We start from the raw sequence: 26,037 nt of genomic DNA on the forward strand, positions 1-26,037 counted from the left end.
TGGGGAACTAGTAAGAGACCAAGCCTAGAGGGAGGAACTGAGATTAAGAACTAAAAGCAGAGAATCTCATCTAAAAAAATTAAAGCAGAAAATTCTTCAAATTAAGAGAAACAGGAATTCAAATGCAAAAGACATTTAGAACCTGAAATAAAAATGGAGAGAGAAATATACCACAATGGATTATAGTTAAATGTCTAAAATACAAAGCAAACAGTGTTTAAAATTAAAGGGGAAATGCCAACTTACTTACAAAGGCAAAGATCTCAGAATAATATCTGCTATCTTGTCAGCAACCTAAAAGTCTGGGAAGTATGGAAAGGCATATTTCAACACCTGAGAGTCAATTAACTGCTAGCTAAGACTATAATATACAGCAAAGCTATTCTGTAAGATAGGCAGAAATATAAGGGCATTTGTCAGAATAAGGACAAACTAAGGCAATTATGTCAATCAAACCAGTACTGTAGAAAATACTTAAAGGAATATTATACACAGAGAAGAAAGAAAAATTCATAGTAAACCAGAAAACCTCTACTAATAGAGGAGAAAGAAAAGAACAAGTAATTGAACTAACCAGACAAACAACCAATAAAATCAGTAAGCCTTTCTCAGTATCAACTTACAAACTGGCTGTCTGGATTACAAAACTAGATTAGACTGTTGTCAAGAAACACACCAGTAGAGTAAGATATAGACCAAGAGGTACAGTATGGAAGTCAACGAATCAGGTGAATAAAAGTAAAAAAATAAGCTTGGTGGAGCTGCTCTGAAACCTGATAATGTGGACTTCAAACAAGAATTACAAAAAGGCTATACAAATATGCTAGCTAAAGCAACATTCCATCAAGATGATACAACTATAAACATACATACATCAAATATAGGTGCTCCCAAATTTATCAAATAAACACTAATGGGTATAAAAGGTATGAGAGGCTCTGACAAAACAAATATGACTTTAATACTCAATTCTCATCTTCAAGTAGGCTGTCCAATCTAAAAAGTCAAAAAAGAAATTTTAGACTTAAGTTACATCATAAATTAAATGATCTTAACAGATATATGCAGAATATTCCTTCCTTAGGTCACAAAGTAAGCCTTAACAAATAAATAAGGAAATAAACTAATTTCTTGTACCTTATCTGATCAAACTGAAATAAAACAACCAACAGCAAGAAAACTATGGAAACTACACAAGCACTTAAAGCTAAACAATAAATTGCCTTTCTGGTTTCTTTTTTTTTTTTTGTGGAGTACACAGAAAATCAAAGTTTATTTTGCTAATGTTACATAAAGAATCACCTCCCTACTAGAATACTCGTATCTTGGTTACTTTTCAGTTGCCGTGATAAAATACCCCAACAGTAGCAATGTAAAAAGGGGAGGGTTTACTTTGGCTTACAATTTGAGATGCAGTAGAACAGCTGGTCAGGTTGTCCCCAAGTTGGGAAGCAGAGAGAGATACACGTCTGTGCTAGTCCAGCTTTCTCCTTTTTGTCTGATTTAGAACTGAAGCCTAGGGACTGGCATAAACCATGACGTCTAAAATGCACTCCTTCTTGAGTGTGTAGTGGGTCATCAAATCAACCAGGAAGGAAATTTAAAATTTCTCAACCAAATGAAAATGAAAGCATGGCTTACACAACCTTTGATGTAGCCAGTAACTATCACCATCCATGACTAAATGAACTTACCAAGTATGTCAGTGTGTGACCAAGAACTGATTTTTTTTGTTTTGTTTTGTTTTTAGAGACAGGATTTGTCTGTAGCTTTGGAGCCTATCCTGGGACTAGCTCTCGTAGACCAGGCTGGCCTCCAACTCACAGAGATCTGCCTGTTTCTGCCTCCTGAACTCTGGGATTAAAGGCGTGCGCCACCACCGCCCAGTCCAAGAACTGGATTGTTAATTGCATGCAAGTTAAATATCAGTTGTAGCTACTGGATACCCAGAAGCAGTATGGGGTTCCTAGTCATCTACCACCCCTTTCTATGGTGGAGAAGGGTTCTGTGATTATCCTTCTTTTACTTTAACTCACTCTCTTACTTGAAACTCCTTGTTTAGGACTTTCATGAATAGGATTCTTTCCTCAAGAATTTACTTCTCTCTTTAACTGCTGGTACCTTCCCCTTCAAATGCTACAAGACATCCTGAATGTCATCTGTCTGTCTCTGTCTCTCTTTTGGTTTTTCGAGACAGGGTTTCTCTCTAGCTTCTAAAACTAGCTCTTGTAGACCAGGGTTGGCCTCACAGATCCACCTGTGTCTGCCTCCCCAGTGATGGGATTAAAGGTGGTATGCCACCACCGCCTAACCTGAATGTCTCTTTAACTGCTTGTACCTTCCCATTCAAATACTATAAGACATCCTGATTTTAACATTTTCAGAGCTGAAATATATCCCTGTCTCTTCTACTTCCCTCCTCCTCGGCAGTCCCTACTCTAACAACTGCATCACATCCCCAGCCCTCCACCGACACAAATATTCCTTTTAGATTCTAGTCTCTCCTTCTTTATTTTACTCCTTCACAATCTTCTCACCCCTACCAGCGATGGCTCATTAAATTTGACTCCCAATTTCCACCGCCAATGCTCTATGCTGGGATGCTCTACAATGGATTTAATTGAAAGAACAGTGAAGTTTAGATTTTTGCTCCAAGCAAGATGTAAAGTATAACATGGTGGGAAATTTCTTATATATATATTTCTTTGATTCCTGTTGGGGAAAAAAATTGTAAAAAATGTCATGAAACTAAGTTGCCCTTTAAAGAAGGAGAAAGTTACAAACACTTTCTGATAATTTGTGCCTACAAATCTTCTCATTAATGTTCCATATTTTAATTAGTAATGACTAAAATGGATACTGTTAAAATTCTAAGTTTGTTACTAGTTTATCTCTTCTCAAAAGGATGAGTTGCTTTCTCATTAATTTACTATAAAAGTACAATAATACTTCAGTACTATTATTATTATTATTTATTTATTTGGAGACAAGATCTCTCTTTTGCTCTGGCTGTCTTGAAACTGTGTAGGCCAGCCTGGCTTCAAACTCAAAGATCTACTTGCTTCTGCCTCCCAAGTGCTGGGATTAAAGGTACATGCCACCACACCAGTGCTACCATTCTTCAAGGTTCAGTAATTATAGCTCCTTTGCTTCTTTCTACGAGCGTACATGGAGAGAACCAAGGAAAATTCCTCAATATGTAGTGGCCAGAATCTCTTAGAAATAGCACCAGAAGAAGGACTATCTTTCTCTTACAGTATTTGATGTCTGGTTTTAGAAAAAAAGAACAGCATAAACTATGTTTAACTCTACTTCCAAGGCTCTCTAGGAACTCTTGAGCCACTTTCAGTAACCCACAGAACAGTGTGGTTCTCAACCTTCTTAATGTTGTGACCTTTAATACAGTTTCTCATGTTGTGGTGACCTTCCAACCATAAAATTATTTTCATTGCTGCTTCATAATTGTAATTGTGCTACTGTAATAGATGATAATGTAAATTTTTTGGAGACAGAGGTTTGCTAAAGGGGTCATAACCCACAGATTGAGAACTGTTGCCACAAAATTTCCTATTATTTATAATTTTACTATGAAAGCACTCCAATAAACACTAGTGTCAGAATGTCTACTTTTGGGCTTGTAAAAACAGCACCCTTGCCAATGAAGAATGCAACAAACACTATGCTAATGTTAATAATGATAAAAGGAGAAAAGAGTACTACAAATAGTCCCTACATAAACCAAAGTTTAAAGGGAAGATAGTCCAGAACCTGAAATCTGTAATGACACTGGTTTGTTTTGTTGAGAATTTCATCTAGAAATGTTTCTAAGATTCAGGCTGAAGAGATCACATTCTTAAATTATTAAAAAACAACAACTATATCACAAATGTTCTGGTCTTTCAAGATTCTTTTCTTTATGTTAGAGTGAATGCTGTCTGGTCATCCTTTATGAATGTATAATATCTTAATAACAACATTGTACAGCAATTTCCTTTGAGTTGACACATTCCATCCTGATGGGAAGTGTGTTAGAACCTAGAAGATTCAAGAAGTCCCTGAAACTGACCCAGATGCACTTGGATCTTCCCTCTGCAAGTTTATATAAGCAGTAAAGACTGCCAAGAGACACTCTCAGACAAGCTGTGCTGCCTGGAAGAAACACTCTCCAAACTGTCCAACTGCCTGCACATTGCTATAGTGAACTCTAAGCTTTCCGTGTCTTACTTGTGTTGGGATGAGTTTTAGCAATATAGCTGTTTTTGAGTTGTTGTTGCTGCTCCAGTAAGTACCCCCTCACCCATACTCCTATGATTAATTTTAAACTTACTGGTTTACCAAGTGGGACTTGGTATTATCTTTACTTTGCCTGTTGCTAGTTCCCTGTCTGGGGTAAGAAGGTCTTTATTCTTAGCTCCCTAGGTATAGGGTCACATAGCCACTAGCCACAACACTAATAATTAGTACAGAATGAAGAAATCCTTGGTTATCAGGAATTTCTTACAACAAAACTTTTTGGATGATAGTTCATAAATGTACACTGGCATATACAACTAAACCAATCTGGCTTTTTATTTACTATAAAAAAAGGTTTAGATACTGTCACAGGAGAAGCCATTTGTATGAAAATAATTAGTGAAAAAGGATAGGATCCAGGGCTGGGGAGACGACTCAGTAAGAGCACTTGTTCTACAAGTGTGAGAACCTGAGTTTGAATTCTCAGTCATCATGTAAAAAGCCATGTGTGTGCTTGAAAATCCATGACTGAGAGTGGACACAGGTGTGGCATTTCATTTGTATTTTAATAAATAAAACTTGCCTGAGGATCAGAAAAGTCAAACAGCCACACTAGGCTTGTCATAGAAACCAGGAGGTAGTGACACACACTTTTAATCCCAGAACTAGAGGGGATTATAAAACGGGAGACAGTTCTCAGTTTCATTCTGAGATTCCTGGAGGCAGGATCACCATTTTCAGACTGAGGTGGAGATAAGAGCCAGTGGCTGGCTCCTTAGCTTTTTTGACCTTTAGGTTGGACCCTAATTTCTCTCCTGAGTTTTTATTAATCATGCTTCATAAAGCAGGAGAGCTGGTCAGCCAACCTACCCAAAACAACAAGCTTCCAGTTCAATGAGATACCCTTTTCATTGCAAATAAGACAGCAACAGAAGACACTTGACATCCTGCACATGTATGGGAATCCTACCAGCATACTCACGTGCTTGCATACATGCAAGTGGCAGAATAAAGAAGTTTTGGATCAATTCCAAGGAAAAAGATAGTTAACTGGCTATGAACTTAAGAATGAACACAGCCAACTGCTTTAAATATTCTAGTAAACTAATGGTAATGATAAGTGAATTAAAGTCTATACAAATGGAATTCTGAGAATGACTAAGTGGAAAAGGAACTGGAAATCATAAAACATACTTTAAAACAAAGGATCAGAGGTACTTTGTACAACTTTCTTTCACCTCTCTTAAATTTTACTGTTTCTTCATGCTGAAGGTAAACTGTCAATCACCACTACATTTAAATGCAACCAATTCTTTAATGGGCAGCAAAAACTATACCTCCTCTCATGTCTTCTATAACCCTTCCTTATAACTAGAAACAAAACTTTCTTACACAGAATTTTCATGAATCACACACTCCATAATGAATATTTTCAGTGTTGACTGCTTTTTTCTCTAAGATGTATTTTTCTCTAAGATGAATTTGATATCAACATTTTTATTCCACTTTAGTGATCTCTCTAGGTGTAGTAGGTACCTACAGCACTGGAGCCAAAATAATTTTCCTTTCTTCTTCCCAACTTCATTTGCAAAGTTAACCTTTTGTTCTATATACTTATCTTACTCTTTCTCATTTCTTCTATTTTTTGTTATTTAATTTTTCATGTGTGTGATATGTATGCATGTTTTTATGTGCATGGATGCATGTGTTATGTGAGGTTGATGCTGGGAATCACATTTGATCACTCTTCCACCACATTCACTGAGTAAAAGTCTTTGAATCAAGCACAGTGCTAAAGGTTATGGCTTGTCTTACTAGCCAGCTTGTTTTGAAGAACCCCCACTTCTACCTACCAAGGTTGGAATTATATGCAGACCACTCTACCCACCCAACATTATGTGGGTTTCTTGGGATCCGAACTCTGGTCTCCAAACCACTTGTTTTAATTTGTATACTTTCTCAATGGTGGTTCTTTTTTACCTGGCCTATAAGTATATTTAAAAATTGTCAAAGAAATACTTAACCAACAGAGCAAACACAGACTATAGATTGGCTGAAAATCATTACCAATTACACTCCAGACAAAAGGCTAATCTCCAGAATTTACAAAGCACAGAAGTGAAATACCAAGGAACTACAAAAGCCAATCAACAAATGAGCAAATGAACTCAATAGACCCTTCTTAAAGAAAGACACACAAATGGTCAATAACTATTTTTAACTGTTTAATATCTCAAGCCATCAGGAAATGAAAATTGAAACTACTTTGAGATACCACCTCATAACAGTGAGGCTATCATTAATAAGTTTGACAAATGTTGGAGAGGATGTGGTGAGAAAGGGTTATTGGTAGAGGAGATGCAAATTAGTACAGCCATTGTGGAAATCGGCTTTGAAATTTCTCAAATAAAAGAAAAAACTATCCTGCTATTTCACTCCTGGGCACATACCCAGAACTCCACACATGTTTGTTGCTGATTTATTCACTAGAGCAAGGAATTGAAATTAGCCTAGTTGTCTATCAACAGATGAATGGCTAATAAAAACCTGTTATAGAAAATGAAATAATATTCTGTTCTAAAGAAAAAGGTAATCAAAAATTTTCAGGAAAATGGGTGAACTTTGAATGTATTATGGAGTTCACACAATCTCAAAAAGAAATCTGAAGAAAAATATAATCAAAATTATAGCAGGAAAATTCATAGGACTTTGTCTAATATTAATGAAGGTCACACAATCTCAGAAAGAAAAAGACCATCATCTCCCTTATATGTGGACTCTAGCCAGTTATATGCAAATGAAAGTACATATAGGTACAGTACAACATAGAAAGGAAAAGAATCAAGGTACAGGAGGACTGAATGACGGTAATGGATACAAATTATGAAAAGGGATACAAAGCTAATTGCTTTTGTAGTTCCAACTGACATGAATTTCTTTTGTGTTTGGTAGTGGATAATGCACAAAAAATATATTTGATACTGAAGTATAAAATCCATGTTGAATTTCACAGCTTCTATTATGAATGGATAATATTTTGTATAGAAGTTCATTGAGTTGTATAATCTTTTGAGTCAGGTTAACTTCAGTGTGTGGTGTCTATTTCTTTGCAACTTATGTTTTACAATTTTACAATATTAAAAATTGTTGTTTATCTACTCATTCATTTATTTTTGAGACAGAGTCTCTCTATGTAGCCCTGGCTGTTCTGGAACTCACTATGTAAATCTGTCTGCCTCTGCCTCCTAAGGGCTGGGACTAAAGGCATACACTATAGTACTTGGCTTAAAAAAATAATTAAAAAACAAAAACAAACAAAAAACAGGCAAGAAAGAAATACCATTTAACAACATCATGTTGTTTCTCTATACCTGCTCTTGGATAACTCACCATAATCTGTCCAGAATCAGCTTTCTGTCTGCTTTGACACTTGGTGGATTGCTAAGCCTCTGAAGACTGAGTCTCATAATAATATGAGTCTCTAATAATACCAACTATAATATTTAACATATAAAACATGCAAACCTGAACAAATCCAACCACAGACTTTTTGTGAACATATAAAACTTATTTGTATAAAATGCACTGTCAGACGTATCTGAACTTTACACCTCTCATTACCCTTAAGCCCTTGTAATTCAAAATTATTATAACTGTGGACATTTCAGGAAATAGTGATCAACACAAGTTTTCTGAATCTATAAAGTGTTAGACTTCAATTTTATATAATATTTAAGGTTATTGTCTTTAAAATTCGAACTTTCACACAAACCACAAAAAAATCATAATTACTAAACAAATGAAAATCTGTAGGTTCACTGTATTTAAAAATGAAAATTAATATATAGGCTTAAAATAATCTAAATAAGCTATTATTTTCTTTCCTTATCAGTTTGGCACAAATGCTCTACACCCACCATTCCCTTTTTCTTTTTTCAAGGCAAGGTCTTGTTAAGTAACCTAGACTGGCCTCAAACTCAGGCAATGCTTTTGCCTCAGTTTTCCAACTGCTGGGTTTATAGGCATGGCCCATCATAATCTACTTTAAAAAAAACTAATTTTATTTCTAATGCACCAAACATGATAATCTAATAAATAAAGCAGAACTCAAATATATGTTTATATTTCTAAAGCAATAAATAAACATAAAGAGGGAGTGCTAAGGACATAGCAGCAGACTTTACTTAATGTTGAGAAACTGATAAAGAATGTTATTCTGAAGTGAACAAAAAGGTCTAAACAATGGAAGCGATTTGTGTCCATGAAGGTAGTGCACACACGGTAGATAAACAGCAAGTGAGCTGCTAAGCTTCCCAGGCTGGGAACAAGCTCATATTTGATCTAGCTAGATGTTACTGAAAATTTTGATCTAGCTAGATGTTTCTTACAGAAAAGCAATTTTCTTTCTTTTTAAAGAAAAGAGAATATTAACCACCACTACAAGTTATGGAAAAGCAAGGAGGTCTAGGAAAGTATATTACTGGCCTTAAAAAGTATCTTTCTTGGACTGTGATACACTCCTTTGATCCCAGCACTCTTGAGGCAGAGGCCAGCCAGGGCTACAAAGACAAAAAAAAACAAAACAAAAAAACAAAAACAAACAAACAAACAAAAAAAACCACCACGACAGGAAAAATTAACTATGTGATTACTCTCAGCTCTATGAAAAAAAGTCTGCTGCTATATATTTCATATTGTCACAAGGCAAGAAAGTCACAAATTGTTCAACAAGTGTTCCAGCCAGAATTTATCTTATATAGTTTTAGAAGTTTGAACACACACAATGCCATTACTTAAATTTTCACTTTTACATTTATAGATGATGAGAAAAACCTTTTATAGGGTCCAATTTCTAAGCCTGACTTTATTTCCTTTCTGGTTTTATACTTCTATTCCCTATTCCTTGAAATAATATCTAACTGGTCATTAAGAATTTAATTGTTAGCAGGTAATATGCACAGCACTAAAGATTTTAAGAAGCACAACAAAGGTTGTAATTAAATATTATAAGCACTCAATAAATTATATTACAGAAACTATGGTATTAAAAGTAAACATAGAATTTCCCAGGGGGTCTGACATTGTGGATATTTTCAGCATTCTGTAATCATTCTGAGTTCATTTCTCTTCCCTTAGAGAAATTTGGAAGCTATTCTTTAGGTGTGGGACTTTTACCCATATTTCTCTTGCTTTTTCATAGGTTTAACTACCTACTTACTCTCCGCAAACAAGTTCCACTCCTTTGGCAATGGTACTTACGTCAGCATAAGTCAGTGCTACAAGGTAAAGGAAGGAGGGGCCCAGCAAGGAACAGAATTAAGGAGGTTAGTTGGTAACTTGGGCAGAAAGCAATGCAGTTCTTCCGCCTCTCGGGTAGTCTATTTGGCTAGCCTCAGTAAGAGAAGCTGGAGCATATTAAATATGACAAAGATGAACATGAAAGCCCCAGCTGAGTCTCCCATAAATAAGTACTTATTTTTCAGAGGTGAAGAGGTTAACAAGTCACTCCAAGTACAGGACAGTTTGCAATCATACAGGTGCAGACACAAAAGTATATTTGGGGTCAACCCAGTCTTCTACTGTAAATAAAAAGGTTCTAAGCCGGGCAGTGGTGGCACACACCTTTAATCCCAGCAGTCACACCGGGCGATGTGGGGCATGCCTTTAATCCCAGCACTCGGGAGGCAGAGGCAGGCGGATCTCTCTGAGTTCGAGACCAGCCTGGTCTACAGAGCTAGTTCCAGGACAGGCTCCAAAGCCACAGAGAAACCCTGTCTCGAAAAACAAAAACAAAAACAAACAAACAAAAAACAAACAAACAAACAAAAAATCCCAGCAGTCAGGGGGCAGAAACAGGTGGACCTCTGGGAGTTTGAGGTCAGCCTGGTCTACAGAGCAAGTTCCACGACAGGTTCCAAAGCTACACAGAGAAACCCTGCCTCAAAAAACCAAAAGGTTCTACCTATGATCAGGAGCAGTGGAATTTCAAGAGTGACAGTCACTCTCACCACCTCCCACAGTTAGGTATATTTTGAAATAACAGTCAGAGGAAATCCTTTCTCTTAAGTGAAAAACCTAGTTTACTTTACAGTGACTTTATACAATTCCTTCCACACAATCCCCTTAATGTTTTAATACTTTTACATTTTGCCTCTACTAGAAATTGGGGAAATCCTTGTAGATATCTGTCAATGACAGAGTTATACTGTCAAATGTCCTATGAACCGACAGACTTACAAGGATGGGCTGAGGAGACAAATTGTACCTATTTTTAAAAGTAGATTTACCTTTCTCTCAAAGAGCTTTCAGTTTTTTCATTTATATGATACTCAGTTTTCTCTTGATAAAAGGTTTGATCAAGAATAAATTTTATTGAAATAAAAGGACGAATTAGGAGTGTCTGTAACTGACACCATTATAACTTTTGCATAATATATACCAAAGGCAGGATGGATAGCATCTCCTATTCTGATTATACCTAACCAAGAAACATAACAGAATATGATGCTTTAACACGTCACATATATTCTAACTCAATACTCATGATGACCCATGAATATCCCTACCGAATAAATTAAGTCTCAAAAACATTGAGGAAGTTGCCTGAAGTTACACAGTTAGTGGCAAATCCATAATCCAGACCTAGGTCTATCTGTCCCAAAGGACCATTCCCATAATTAAGCAGTTTCTGATGGATGGAATCAGATCAGTGAAGCCCTCCTCAGAGGAGTTAGATAATGTTAAAAATAATTTCAGTCCCTAAAAGTACTAAGTCACACTTCATAAGCAAGTACACAAATCTGTCAAATATGTGTCCAGATAAGTGTACAATCTCTTGTTTTAGCTCTATAAGAGTTAATGTAAAAGATAGATAAGAGGGAATGTTTTCTTACCAGTGCTGCCATCTCCACTCTCCATAGATGATTTATTGGTTTCTGACGGATTGTTCATTCTTGAATCTACAATAAACCAAAGGCAGAAACGTTGTTTAAAAAACTAGCGGTGAAGATGAAGCTAAGGAGCCAAAGTTACAGCCAATGCAAGGGTTAACTAATATGACAGCTTCATTTCAAGAAGCCCATGCATAGAATATGGCAGGGTACAACACTACAAAGTGAGTAAAAGGCTACCTCAGAGATATTCAGAAGCTCCTGAATCATAAAGAAACTTATAAATAAATTATCTAACAAATTTTAAGATTCTTTAAAGAAAGGAATCTAAGTTGAAAAAGATATTACTGACATGCTAAAATATTTTTATCAGACAATAATGTATGTTAAAATAAACTGGGAAGCAGGAAACATCTCAAAAAATAAGTACTATTATTCCCAGATTATTTTCTTCTAAAAGCAAAGGTATTAATTCATTATAACTAAAACATTCACACTTAGTAATAATAATCTAACAGATGAAAAAATCTGTTTGAAACATCCATCTGACTTCCTTTACCAAACTAGAGTCAACACAGGGGTATACCAAACACATGTCTCATTAAAAACAAGCTAACAAATTGTAACAGGAATCTCTACAGTTCTAAAAGAATCACATTCAGTTACACACTAATCTGCTGGTTTAGGGCTGTTACTTTTGAGTGTATTAAATTCTAGTTTCCATACTGAAACGTTGTCAACCACTATTAGCAATCCCGGAAAATATACAGGAAAGGAGACAAGAACACCTATGCCCTGCTTCTTTTCCCAAAGGATAAACAGAACAGACAAAATAGTCATTTTGTTCTATATTTACCACAGATTTCGAGTATTTGTCATGAAATAAGCTTATTATCAAGTAAGTTCTACACCTTTTCTCCCTCATTAAGACCCAGTAACCAAGTTATTATTAGAGAACAGATCAAACTGTATTATACTGACTTTTTAAAAACATCCGTAGGACATGTTTAATTAGGAAGTTAAAACAGTCATTCTAAATTCCAACCATGCTGTCAACAGCTGCATTACCTACATGTATAATAAATGAGGAAAAATATCAGAAACCTTTCTTTCATGTTTCATAACCTAGAAAATGGGTGGTAAGTTTTTTAGACACTGGGTAATAACTTTTCTAATACAGTAAATTTTTATAGCCAATACATGGCTTATGGTTGAGGCAGTTCTATGGTATCCCTGGCTTGGCTTGTTCAAAGGGTTAAATTTTGTATGTTTGTGGTCATAAATGAGGTCTTTCTACAACTTCCTCTCCTACTGCCCAGAAAAATTTAAATACCACCCGAAAGCACACTTATTTGAAAGGACCAGGTGTACAACTTAGTAAAAATTAGCTTTCTGTTTGACTTAACCAAAATCTTACAAAAGTCAACAAATATCACGAACCTCAAATATACCATTATATACATGTTCAATGTTTCCTTTATATTTTAAAACAAAGCAGAAAAAAATGAACCTGTAAATATGTATAAAAAGATGTAATAATTTTCTCATGCCCAGATACCACAGTAACCAAGAAGCCTAATTCTTAACAAAATCATGAGCCTGGCCTTACATATTTCATAGCCTAATTTCCACACCTATATATAAATTTGAAATTTATGTCACAGGTATGTTACAACTTTTCTTAGGACCTTTTATTTACTGTCAAGATCTTCAATAGCATTTAAAAAATTACTTCAAACACAAAACAATAAATAAAATCCTAATTAGCCATACAATGATGAGAAGGCTGTTTCGGTGATACTAAGTGTCAACTCTAAGTAGCAGATACAGTTTCTGGCATTTAAAAATAAATGGTAAAAATAGTTCAAAAAAAAGTTTTTCTTTCACTTCTTGAATTTCAAATTTGGAAAATGTAAAAGAGAACATACAAGTAAATTACTCATTGATATTTACAGGTTTTTTTTTTTTTAAACACAAAAAGCCCAAGCCTATGTTACTTAGCTGATCATATAATGAGTCTAACTTCATGCCTAAAAATTAGTACTGGATTAACTTCCTAACTAATATCAACGTCTTGTGTTGTATGTCATGTGCATTTTCACTACTATCTCTGATGGACAAGTAGTACTATTAACTTGAGTTTAGTCGTTCTTTCTGTATAAGAATTCAGACATTTCTGGAAAATATCAATTTATTTTATCATTAACAACTGTTTTAATTTCAAGAATGGAAAATGACACAGTAAATAAAATCATCTGCAAATGTTTAAGCTTAAGAGATACAATTCTTGGAGTTTATGTCAGATGACTTTCCTAAATAGGTGCAATCATTCTTCATGTAAACATTAAAAAACTCCTCACAAAATACAGCCACCGAGGGGCATCATGTACAAAGTACTTCAATCCACCTTATCTACAAAAATGTTACATTTATTCAAGCAGAACATCTCCCTTTCCAAAAGACGTCCTGTTCTGTAGAGAACACACTATAACAGGCTTTCCACAATATTTAAAATGGCAGATTCCTAAAAATCAGCTGGTTTGAAGAAATCAAAATGATTAATCAAAGGCAAAATTTGAAAATGGCCTATAACTTCTAAAATCTGGAAACCGATCAACAGTGCAGTAACCACTATAATTTCCTTCTGCATTATGACACTACTTTAATTTTTCATTTAGTATTTTTGGTTTTGTATGAGGCAGTCTTATTAGATACACAAAAATTTTATTAGTACGTATATATTATTTGGATATAGTATATATTTTGTTTCTGATTTAAAATGTGTTTTCAACTACATATACTACTTTCTATAAACATTTCCAAAAAGCAAAAATGTCCTCCATGCAAGTCAAATTCAAATACATTATTTGCTGAAAATACCTACTGAAGCAGAAGACCTAGTCCAAGGGAGGGACCTACAGCAAACTCAAGCATGCTCTTGCCTTGCAAATACTTTCCACCTTCTCTGCTCAAGCTCTCCCCTCCCGGATGATGGTTGCATATGTGATTGAGCGTTTATGCATAGTCAATCCCACACATGCTATTTCCATATTAAAGCTGTAAGAAAAGAACTGTGCTGGTACCCACCTAGAACACAGTCACTGCAGTCCAGCATTGCTGTGAAATCTTCAGGAGGTGCAGACAGTCCAAAGCAAGAAAGAACAGGTATCGTTTGGGGTGGGAAGAAGGTACTACTATTTCTAACAAATCTGTACTATGTTCTTTATGAGAAGAAGGGTGGGAGGAGTGGAAAGTGAATTAACAAGAGAAGCAAAATACAACTTCAGTTACACCATAGCAATCTTCAACTGAATAAGGAAACTTCAGTTGCTCAGAGGAGTTTTAGTCTCTTCTACCAGCTAGGGCTGACATTGTCAAGGCAACTGAAGCATGAAAAGTTCCCCTTTTTGTAATAAAATAGAAACAAAGATTGCAGCTGGCAGTTTCCATAATGAAGCTTAATCAGTATGCGTGTGATTAGGGCCTTATGCAAATCTCTCCTCGTTAGCACAGCAGCTAGCACTTTGAAGTCCAGGAACAATTCATTTACAGAACACAGTGAAAGCACTCCTTGCATAATTTAAATGAATACATAAATATTTATCAGCTTATTTGCATATTAATTGGCAGTGCATGAAGGGAAAAATTATCTCCAGAGTGCCAGCATAATAATTAGGAGGATAAAATGAGATTTCTTCCAATGGTCTGGCGTCTTGGACCTAACTTGAGATAGTACCAGGGGAGAAGGGTGGGACAGGAGACAGAGTTCTGTTAAAATGCCACTGAAATGACATGAACAAATTAGAAACAACTCTACAGACTTAAGCACCTTTAATCTTATTCCTGCTGGCAACAATGACTTCAGTATAAGAGGATTTGCAAAAGGCTTTCTACACAATCCAAATAATCCCAAGGAAACAATTAGCAAGGTAGAAGCAGAACACAGGGTTGTCATGATGGTGCTAGTCTACTGATGGGGAATTTTTTCAGTTATTAACACATACTGTCACGAAAAACTTCTACTTAAAACACAAAAACAGCATAAATGCAAAAGCAGGGGAGAGTATACATAAACATCTCTGAAAGGAAATATTCATTATATATGAATCTTTTTATTCTACCAAGTTAACAGAGCACATTAGCTGATTGATGACATGAAACATGCTTCTATCAAAATCAAACTCAAGGGGAAAACAGTTTTTACTTAGAATAGACATCATTCCCAAATAGGTCATGCAATTGTAGAATCAGTATTTTTTAACAATACCATTTAAAGGATCTCTCTGTGTGTGATTTTTCTGTACTAAACAGGTTTATTAAAGTTTGAAATTAAGTCACAGCCTTTCAGATATCAATCATTATAAAGAATCTAGGAGATTCATAAAAACACTGAATTGTTAAATTCTTAGGAATAAATAAACCAAGGTACAGAAAACTAAAAAAAAAAAAACACACATTTTACTAAATGGCACATTAATAATTTGGAGCTAGGATTTCAAGCCAGATTTTGTTGACATCAAGATCCAAGTTCTTCTTAAGACCTATGCATTAAGGATGAATTACACATTCAGGGAACTGAAGAATAGGAGAGAGAAAGGAAGGAAGGGAGAGGGGGAAAAAGAGACTAAAGCAGAAGACTAACACAATTTGTTTCAGTACTGAGGAAAGAGACCAGTAATTGGTAGAAAAGACACTTCGTTTAAAATTAAAACTGTATACAAATAATACACTAGATAACAATTGAGTTCTTTAAAGGTACCCTCTCATTATAGCCTGTTTCGTGGTCACTTATCTTCAAGACAGGCAGATGTCTGATTTTTAAAATGTTATGAAAAAGATGTGTCTGATAAATATACATAAAATGTGTTATAAACAGGGTATTACTGTCAGTATTTGTCCAATGTTGTATTACACAGCTTCACTACAGCCTTGGTTCTGAACATACAATATATTATGTGCTGCACATGCTAACACACTACCCAGTGTCAACCAATGCAAATGGAGACAACTCTGTTCAGATTCAAAATTAATGTATTATAAAGTATAGTATCAAAACTGTACTTACAAAGTTTTCTGCTTTTATAGAAACCTATAGGACTTAGTATTTTCCTACCATTAAAAGTACATAAATATCAAGTTACAGCATCTTTGGGGCTGGAGAGATGGAACAGCAGTTAATGGTGCAAGCTGCTCGAGCAAAGGAGCCAGGTTTAGGTTTCAGAACCTACCAGGTGGCTCATAATTATCTGTAATTCCAGTTACAGAGGATCAAATGCCTTCTTCTGGACTTCTTAGGCACCTGCACACACATGGTATATATAAATTTATGCAAACACACACATACACATAAAACAATCTTTAAAAAAGAATACTGGCCGGGCGATGGTGGCGCACGCCTTTAATCCCAGCACTCGGGAGGCAGAGACAGGCGGATCTCTGTGAGTTCAAGACCAGCCTGGTCTACAAGAGCTAGTGCCAGGACAGGCTCCAAAGCCACAAAGAAACCCTGTCTCAAAAAAACCAAAAAAATAAAAAAAATTAAAAAAGAATACTGTATCTATGGATGTATTAAGAATATTTGATTTTTAAGAATGTCTATGGGTGGATAACCTGAATTTCATGAAAAATTATTAAATAAACTTTGGCTTGGTATTAGGACATTATTTCCAACAATATCTGAAATGGACCTTAACCTACTTCTGCCATTTTACACAATGTACTTATGTCAAGTGGCATTCTCAACACTGTCGATTTTTAAAATAAAAATATTGGTCAACTCTGAAAAATGTTGAAAAAGTACTATATTTTTCAGTATCAAATATCCAGCCAAGAATTCTACATAAAATAAGCAGGTACATCTTATTAGCATGCAAATTTATATTAACCTTTAATTAACATGGCAAAATATGCATATACCCAGAAAATATTTAAAACTATTATGATTTATTATTTATTGGAAGTTAATTTTGATTTGTATACCTATTTTATTCATTTATATACCCATGGTTGCCTGAAAATTTAGGCATAAGGGATCAATAGCAGAAAGTCTTAGAAATTCTAACCTGGAGCAAAAACTGGAATAAGAGACCACACATGCCAGAAGGAGATACAGTCATCTGATAAACAACAATCTTTATAAGTACCAAATTTACAGAATAATAATTCATACCGCTTTGCATTAAAATAAGCATGAATAAGGTATAGGATGCAAATTCCAAATGAATATTTAAGATACAATGTGCTGGACTGAACAAGTTCTGCTTGGTGAGAAAAGATGAGAAGCAATGATGACATGGACCTAAGCCTACTTCCATCATCTTACAGGATGTACTCAAATGAAGTAATTATTTGACTAGAATGCACTTGATAATGATAAAATGTTTCATTCCCTCCTCTTGTGTATTTACAAAACTTTTGTTTTCCCTTACAGAATGCCTCTGCAATTTGCTTTCCCAAAATAAATGCCCTACACAAGAATGTCTTTAAGATATCTGTTCTTTGATAATTTGGTCTTCTCTATTCAAGCAGGCAAGAAAGATCTGGAACAATAGACAAGCAATAACTGTTTACTGTACTGAGTCAGTGTGAGTAGCAACTGCCTTAGGCCAAGACAGTCCCCCAGATGCCTCTGTAGAGAATGAAGGTTTGACCCTATTCCTTCTACAAATCTCACCTAGGCAGGTGACTGCACTTCAGTGGAAAGGGCAATAAAAAGCAGCCCTTTTGGTGGTTATTGAAATACACACTCTGATACCTCTAGAAGAGGTTTAAACACTGAAAGAATGCATAGGTTTCTATAAATAGACAGGGTCAAAGAATGAGAAGCCAATATCCTCCCCTTATACTCCCCAACCATGGACCATTTATATCCAAAAGAAAAGGTCAGATAACTTCTACCACAGAACCAAATGTACACATTATTTGGTCCTCTGATATATCAACTAAGAACTTCTAAGTTTATTTCAAATTAAACCAAAACAAACAAACAAACAAAAGACACCTTAGGAAAAAAATCTGTAAGATGAGCAGGAATTCAATAAAAGCTCCTTTCAATACCTTGATTAGGACTTGATTAGTGGCCTATAGATAACTTCAGAGAAGAGGTCAATAAATATCTCAATAATTAACAACTGGAGATATGAGATGGAGGAACAGGGTTTATGGAAAGGACAGGGAATATTATATGGTAGCATAACACAGAGCTAAAAATGGCAACATTCAAATTATACATTTCAAAATTATGTATGTGCTGGTTTGAAAGATAATGGGTTTATATGTTTGAATGCTTGATCCCCAGTCAGTAGTAGAATTGTCTAGAAAGGATTAAAAGGAGGTGTGGTACTGTTGGAATTCAAATGTAAAAAGTACCCCGTAAGATTATGTTTGAACACTTTGTCTCCAGATGGTGGCACTATTTGGAAAGGCTATGAAACATTTGGAGGGTGGAGTTTTGTTAGACATGTGTCACAGGGTGACATCTGGGGGAGCTTTGAGAGTTTATAGTTAAGCCCTACATCTTGTCCTTTACTCTGCTTCCTGACTGTTGGGCAACCTCAAGCTCCCACCATCATGCCTGCTTTGCCATGGATGAATTGTCTCCCCAATTCCATCCCTAGAACTGTAAGTCAATTAAGTTGCTTTAGTCAGGGTACTGTAATCACAGAAATGGAAAAGAAACTAATATGATGCCTAATATGTGTACCCTTTTATTCCAAAAAGGAGAGAAAATTTTCATGATCCAAAACAAAAAAAGATTATGTCTAGCATGACTTAAAGTAACTTTATACTTATGAGCAAAGCTTTAGGCTAGTCTTTTCATCAGAAAAGAAATTAAAAGCAATATAACCTTTGTCTGTGTGAGTGAATTAAGGTTATGTTGTGTTCTTACTGTCTAAATCATTGATGCCCAACTGATCATGTTCTAGGGAAACCATCAATAATAAAGAGCTTCCACCAACATGAAACTAACATTTTTTTAAATGGAGAGGTTGTGGAGTAAGGGGTACACTCATCCATTGCTGGTGGGAATGCAAACTTGTGCAACCTCTTTGGAAATCAGTGTGGCGGTTTCTCAGGAAATTCGGGATCAACCTACCCTAGGACCCAGCAATACCACTCTTGGGAATATACCCAAGAGAAGCCATATCATAAAACAAAAGAATATGATCAACTATGTTCATAGCAGCATTATTTGTAATAGCCAGAACCTGGAAACAACCTAGATGCCCTTCAATGGAAGAATGGATGAAGAAAGTGTGGAATATATACATATTAGAGTACTACTCAGCGGTAAAAAACAATGACATTTGAATTTTGCATGCAAATGGATGGAAATCGAAAACACTATCCTGAGTGAGGTAACCCAGACCCAAAAAGATGAACATAGGATGTACTCACTCATAATTGGTTTCTAGCCACAAATAAAGGACATTGAGCCAAAAAAAAAAAATATAGAGAAATCAAATGAACCAAAGGTAGAGTTAATTTGGACAGTTTAACATTTGCCATAAATCTGAATTAGTAATGAGAAATTGGGTTATATACAGGAAGATTAATCTAATAAATAAACTGAGCTAAGTTTATCACTGTTAGAAAAGAGAATTTAAATCCTGAAAACAGGAATAAAATGAATTCTAAAATACTGGATTAGAATTAGAGTCTGGAGATAAGGGTTACTGGTTAAGAACAAATGCTGATCTTGCCTAAGACCTAGGTTCAGTTCTCAGCACACATATCCCAGCTCACAACCACATGTGACTCCACAATTTGTGGGGATTCAATGCTCCTTCCTTGGCCTTCATAGTCACCAGACAAGCACATGGTGCATATACATAATGCAGGCAAAAACATTCATGTGCATAAAAATAAATCTTAAAAAATAATTTATATAAGTGATATCTTTTTTTTACGCACATGAACAGAAATGAAGACATGTGACATCCAGACATTGTCATTAGGCCTCCATAGGCACACATATGTACTTACATATACACTACACAAAGGCACACATACAAATTTTTATTTTAGAAAAAATTTAAAGTCAAATATGTAACTAGTTCAAACTATCTTCTTTATTTATAAAATAAATTTAACTGAAATTATTATTATTGACACATTTCTGAACATTAAGCACGTTAATTAATTTTCACTATCAGTTTGCTTGCACTGATAGTTACCTAAGAAACACACCTCTGAGCATATCTGTGAAGGTGCTTTCAGACTGGTTTAACTGAGAAAGACCCACTTTGAATGTGATCCCATACATTAGGATCATGGACTGCATAAAAAGGAAAAAGGAAGCAAATAGCACACTCTCCAACGGTGCAATTTGTGGACTCACCCTCTTGTCATAGTGAGAGCTAGGTTTCCTGCTAAGCCTTGTCCTCCATGATGGACTTAAGGTGTGAACTAAAATACTTCCTTTGCTAAAGCTGCAACTACCAGGAACTTTGTTACAGCAGTAAGAAAAACTATGTGGCCACTATACTGCCTATCTGTCTAGGATAGGCTTGACAGTTCTTTACGTGTGTGAATTTCAGAGTATTTTAACAGGCATATCATTTGCTACTTGTAAAATCTCTATAGCAATGTAATACTCCCATTATCCAGACAACACCTCACATTACCTAGGCCTAGATATTAATAGTTACAAAAACCAGTGAAACTGAAAATAAAGATTCAGGCTACACTAAACTTAGCAATTAAGTCTGAATATTTATTATTTTCATGTGATAGAAGTCTCAAGCTTGAACCACGGAGACTGGATTTATATCATACTCTTTAAAAATGTTTTTCAGAGTTTTCTCCTGCAGTGTTCTCCTAGTCAGGCATAATAAGAATGCCCTATGTGTAGCTGAAAGCTTAAAAAGAAAAAAAAAAAAAAACCCAAACTAGAAAACTTCTTTATTTTATAAGTCCAAAGCTTAATTGGAATTTCAGTCATTTGGTAGGGTGGAATACAAATGTGTTGTTTTCTTTAAGGTGTTGAGGTGTGTGTGTGTGGTTTTAATGCTGAAAAGAGAGAGCAACTTAATATTCTCTTATTAGTCTGTTATAGTGGCAAAACTGTACTAAAATGTTATTACAGAAAAATGAAGAAAATTTGATTTTTTTCTATATGAAAATTTCTGATATGTATTACTTCAAGTTCTCTCTTAAAATATAAACACTTTAAATTTTAAAAAGAATAAACCAAAGATAAAACCTAAACAAAACAATAAAGCACTTTTAAACAAAAAGGACAGCAAAGCATTGACATGGTGAATTCACTGAGCAAATATGAGCTTCAACAGTCACTAAAAGCCTCAAGCGAGAAAACCCACCCACCCTGAAGGCTACAAACTGACAAGCTTTTTCTGGCTGTCCACTGGCAAATGGAGAAATCTTTTATTCTTTTCAAAATTTCCTCAACTTAAATTGGATGCAAATAAGCCAGGTGTGGTCCTAACAACTGTAACCCTGTTAGTCCCTGCTGAGTTTCCATAACAACAGACACAGCTGGTAATTGTAAGGAGGTTGTACTGACCTCAGACTGGTTTTAAAAGTTTCAATTGTCCAATTAACAATTAGGTATCTTAATAAAAAATAAATACAAAATTATTTTTAAAAACCTATCTTTGCTTGAAATATCAAAGAAACAAGGCAAAAGTGACTTTCAGTTTAACAGCAGGGACTAGTATAACTAGTGTGTACCATTTTCTCTAATTAATGTGCTATGGCTGGGTTTTGGCCTTATTAAAATGTTTGCGGTCAGGAAAGTAGTAGCTGAACCAGCACTATCATCAGCACCATTTGGGAACTTAGAAATAATAGTCTTGGGTCCTACACCAGATCTACAAAATCAGAAACTCTAAGGGTGAGAGTTCCAGAAATGTGGCTTAACAAATTCTCTAGAAGATTCTGACACACACACCACAGTGTGAGTGAGCATCACGGATTTACAACTTCAGAGCAGACAGATAGATGAAATAAACACAATAGTTTATTCTACTTCCTGAAACCTGTGTGCTAGTAAGAGTAAAATGTAAAGAACTCACTACCCTCCTGAAATGAGTCTGTTGGCTAGTATCCTCGTCTTAAGACCATGAAGAGTATCAGTGGTTGAGCATGCCTACTTCTATACATGCCAAATTATCAAGGGATCGATAACACAAAAGTCTATGATTAGTCAAGAAGAGTCTTTTGAATACAGGAAACTCCACTCACTGCCATTCATAATCATCTAGCTCTTCACACAGAGGACAAGAAAACTCAACTATTTATCTTTTTATAAGAACAAGTTTTCCAAGAGAGAAAACACATATATAGGGATGAGTTATGAAATCTGAGCAACAAACTTCAATATCCTTCACTACTGAATTCTTTAAAAACATACTACAAAATATTTCTTTACATGTTTCCAATGGGCAGCACTTCAAAGAACAGCTAGGCTATAGTAGCATTAAAGCGATCACTGACATACTGAGATAGTTAATGGAGAAACTCAAACATACCAAATGCTGTTAAAAAATGATGAATCAACCAAAACTGTGCTGACTAGTTTTTGATCAACTTGACACAAGCTAGAGTCATCTGAAGGAGGAAACCTCAATTGAGAAAATGCCTCCATAAGATCCAGCGGAAGGTCATTTTCTTAATTAGTAATTCATGGGTGGAGACGACCCAGCTCATTGTGGGTGGTGGCATCCTTCAGCTGGTGGTCCTGGGTTCTATAAAAAAGCAGACTGGGTAAGCCATGATGAGCAAGAAAGTAAGTAGTACCCATTCATGGCCTGTGTATCAGCTCCTGCCTCCAGGTTCCTTCCTTATTTGAGTTCCTGCCCTGACTTCCTTCAGTGATGGACTATGATCTGGAAATGTAAGCCAAATAAACCCTCTCCTCCTCAGCTTGCTGTTGGCCAAAGTGTTTTAGCATAGCTATATTAACTCTAACACACCAATCAAGTCATTTGTGAAGCTCATAATTAAAAAATTAATGTTAAATGCTTTCAGTACTATCTCACGAAATGTACTTTTAAATGTATGTAGCTCAACAGTAGAACACTTGCTTAGTATACAGGCCTTGGGTTCAACTCAAGCATGGCAGTAAACTAAAATAAACTAAGTATATCTCAAGATTGGTCACAACTAATAAGAAATCAAACAAAACAAACTAGAAAGACAGACATTCAAAGGAAGTGTTTATCACCAGGATTATCTTGAGATCTATTTATAATTAAAATGAAGAAATTTACTTAAGTCATATATGCATGCATACTTTATTTTACCTTATTTACATTCTGACTGTTGTTTCCTCTCCCTTCTTTCCTCCTAGTCCCTCTCTCACACCTCCCCTCTGACCCCGCCCCCATCCACTCCCCTTTCATTTCTGTCCAGAAAAGGGCAGAGTTCCCAAGGATACTAGCCAAACATGGCACACTGAGTGCATGCATTTTGTTTGAGGGAGCATGCCACTGTGGATGGAACCTAGTGTCTCACACACTATGTAGGTGGTCTCCCACTGAGCTACACACATCTAGCCCCAAACAGGTGACTTTACATATAAGAAAGAAAAAAAATACAGTATTTCCTTTCTTTTGCTTGTCACACCGTTTTGTAAAACTAGGGTAGTTGTACCACAGGGGTGTCTTAAATATTCACGGAATGTTTTTACCTAAGGAATGCTTCAACTGAATTCTACTCTTAATGTACTTCAGCACTTACTCCACTCCTGTGGGAAAAGAACTGCAAAAGAATGAACCCTACCTGGGTTATCACTGCTTTAAGACAGCTATAAAGAATTAATAGGAACCGGAATCCCAGGCTCTTTTTCCTACCTCTATGTGTGTTAGGTGTCAATGGTCTTCAGTCTAACACCCGCCCACTGAGCCACTTCAGCCTGAGTGTGTGCCAATGGTCTTGACTATGTGCTATCGCCACAGTCCTATAGTTCTGTTTCTGAAAAACATTATTAGCATACAAAATATTAAGTTTCGTTATGGTATGTATATTAAGTTTCGTTATGGTATGTATATTCTAACACAGTGAGTGTGTTTTGTTTCTCTTCCCCACCTCTTCTCTCTCGTCTCTTTTTTTTTCTGCAGCCTCCCACTCCCAGGAGCTTCCTTCCCACTTGCTGCCATGTCACTTGTGTCCTTTCCCTTTCCTCAGCACCTCTCCTTCCCACCTTATGGCCTCTTATCTAGTTTCATGGCTTAAGACCACTCTCACATTCCCTTATTTACATACACACAAACATTCAAAGTTAAGAACTTCATACATGACAGAACATGGGATTTTTGTCTGTGTCTGAATTACCTCATTTAATATACTACTTTTCATATCCAACAGTGTTTATGCAATTTCATTTTGCTTTACAGCTGAGTAGAATTCTACTACGTATACACCACATTTTCATTATCTACCTGCTGGTAGAGCATTTCTATTTTTTTTTTAAAGGAAGACATGAAATGTTTGTAAATTTCTATTTATTGATTAAAAGATTTTTTTAGCTAAACTGTTAAGTTTAGCTTAGTACATTTGGTTGGCTTCCAATATCTGACCAAATATCTTTACCTTAATAATGAAATCTATGTAGTTAAAAGAGTAAAATCCAATGCAATCAATTCTGTAACTTTGACACAAACTATCAAAAGAAGTGTTCTGCTTCAGATAACAAAGACTTTAGACAAACCAGTCAAGATGCAAAAGCTTGGTTTAATAAAGAACTTCAAGAAAGATTCAAAAACAGAGAAATATTAGTCAAGGAAAATTTTGGTTTTAAGCTTAAAGACTTGTTAACATATGAAAGTCCTGTAATCAAAAGGCAATGGGTAAATACTGGAAGACTTTCCAAATGAAAGGCTAGGTTGCTCAGAAATAATGCTAACCATCTATCTACCCTCACAATCACTTTACATGAATTAAAAAAGAATAGTTGAGTAAACTTCCAAAATGCTGCCCTTAATGAGTTTCAACCAATAATCTTCCAGCACCATAAATCCTGTCAACCTGATGTCATATTACGCATCAATTAAGCAAAATTGCCTACTTATGTTTGCTTTCAAACAAAATAAACATTGTAAAGCAGCCACAATAAATGCTTTCTGAATTACCTTTTGTAGAGAAGGGCAGCCCCAGAACATCTCTCCTACATAGGCTCTTCTTACTTCATATTCAAACTCACTCATTCTGCAATTACAACAAAAATTCACAATGACCCTTAAAGGGATCCCTGGTCTCCTTAAGTGGGGGGGGGGCCTTCTACATGCATCACAGTATACTACCTATGGTGATACCAAGGAACAGACTCCCTAGTATATTAAGAGAACTAGTCTATTATAATTACGGCTTCTCAAGTCATTTTCATACTAGCATGGCAGAAATGTCAACAGCTTTTTAGTGCTCCAGAGTAAATCTGATATAACAATTGCCAATAACTCTCAAAATGGAAATTGGGAATAAAAATTCCATTGAAAAAGTACACACACACTAATGGTTCAACAAGAAATAAAAATGTTTTCATACATTTTTAAAGAATTCATTGTGTAGAAACCTATGAATAATTAGCTATTCAATAAAGTACAGTTTATTCTAAAGAAATGGATGTTTAAACTCTATAATATGGCCTGGGCTACAGGTATTGTTTTTATATTATCTTCTATATCTAAAACACGATTATTTGGTATTATCTTTTGTCTCCATATGTAAAAAGAGTGGTTTATTTCAGCTAAAGTTCACAATTACTTCATGCTCTTACAATACAGTGGTATCACAAAAAATGTCCAAATAGGAATAGACCATACAATGCAGCCAACAAATCAAATATCTGGGATCAAATGTTTTAATGTGGGTTGTGTTCCCCTGGCCAAATATATAATAAAGATTAGCATTGTAAATTACAACCCTTGAGCTGGGGAAGATAAGCATTTAAGTT

At 35.4% G+C, this 26,037-nt stretch overlaps 1 protein-coding gene across 7 annotated transcripts in view; it reads right to left on the reverse strand.

The window, feature by feature from the left end:
* The window catches only part of Pou2f1 (POU class 2 homeobox 1), a 138,622-nt gene that overhangs the window by 62,591 nt on the left and 49,994 nt on the right, over positions 1-26,037 (reverse strand). For 3 of the 7 annotated variants that reach the window (XR_007594639.1, XM_050158342.1, XM_050158337.1), the window contains exon 2: positions 11,127-11,192. Coding sequence is in view for 6 of the 7 variants with exons in the window: in XM_050158337.1 (XP_050014294.1) it covers positions 11,127-11,192 (66 nt within the window). In the remaining variant the exon portion in view is untranslated. Of the gene's footprint in view, positions 1-11,126; positions 11,193-14,210; positions 15,236-23,938; positions 24,060-25,216; positions 25,293-26,037 lie in introns of those variants that run through there. The other 4 variants (XM_050158339.1, XM_050158340.1, XM_050158343.1 and 1 more) reach the window with 4 other exon arrangements.

Source organism: Alexandromys fortis, unplaced genomic scaffold (assembly GCF_014885135.2).
Source record: "Alexandromys fortis isolate MF-2015 unplaced genomic scaffold, M_Fortis_MF-2015_v1.1 scaffold_97, whole genome shotgun sequence".
Lineage (NCBI taxonomy): Eukaryota > Metazoa > Chordata > Mammalia > Rodentia > Cricetidae > Alexandromys > Alexandromys fortis.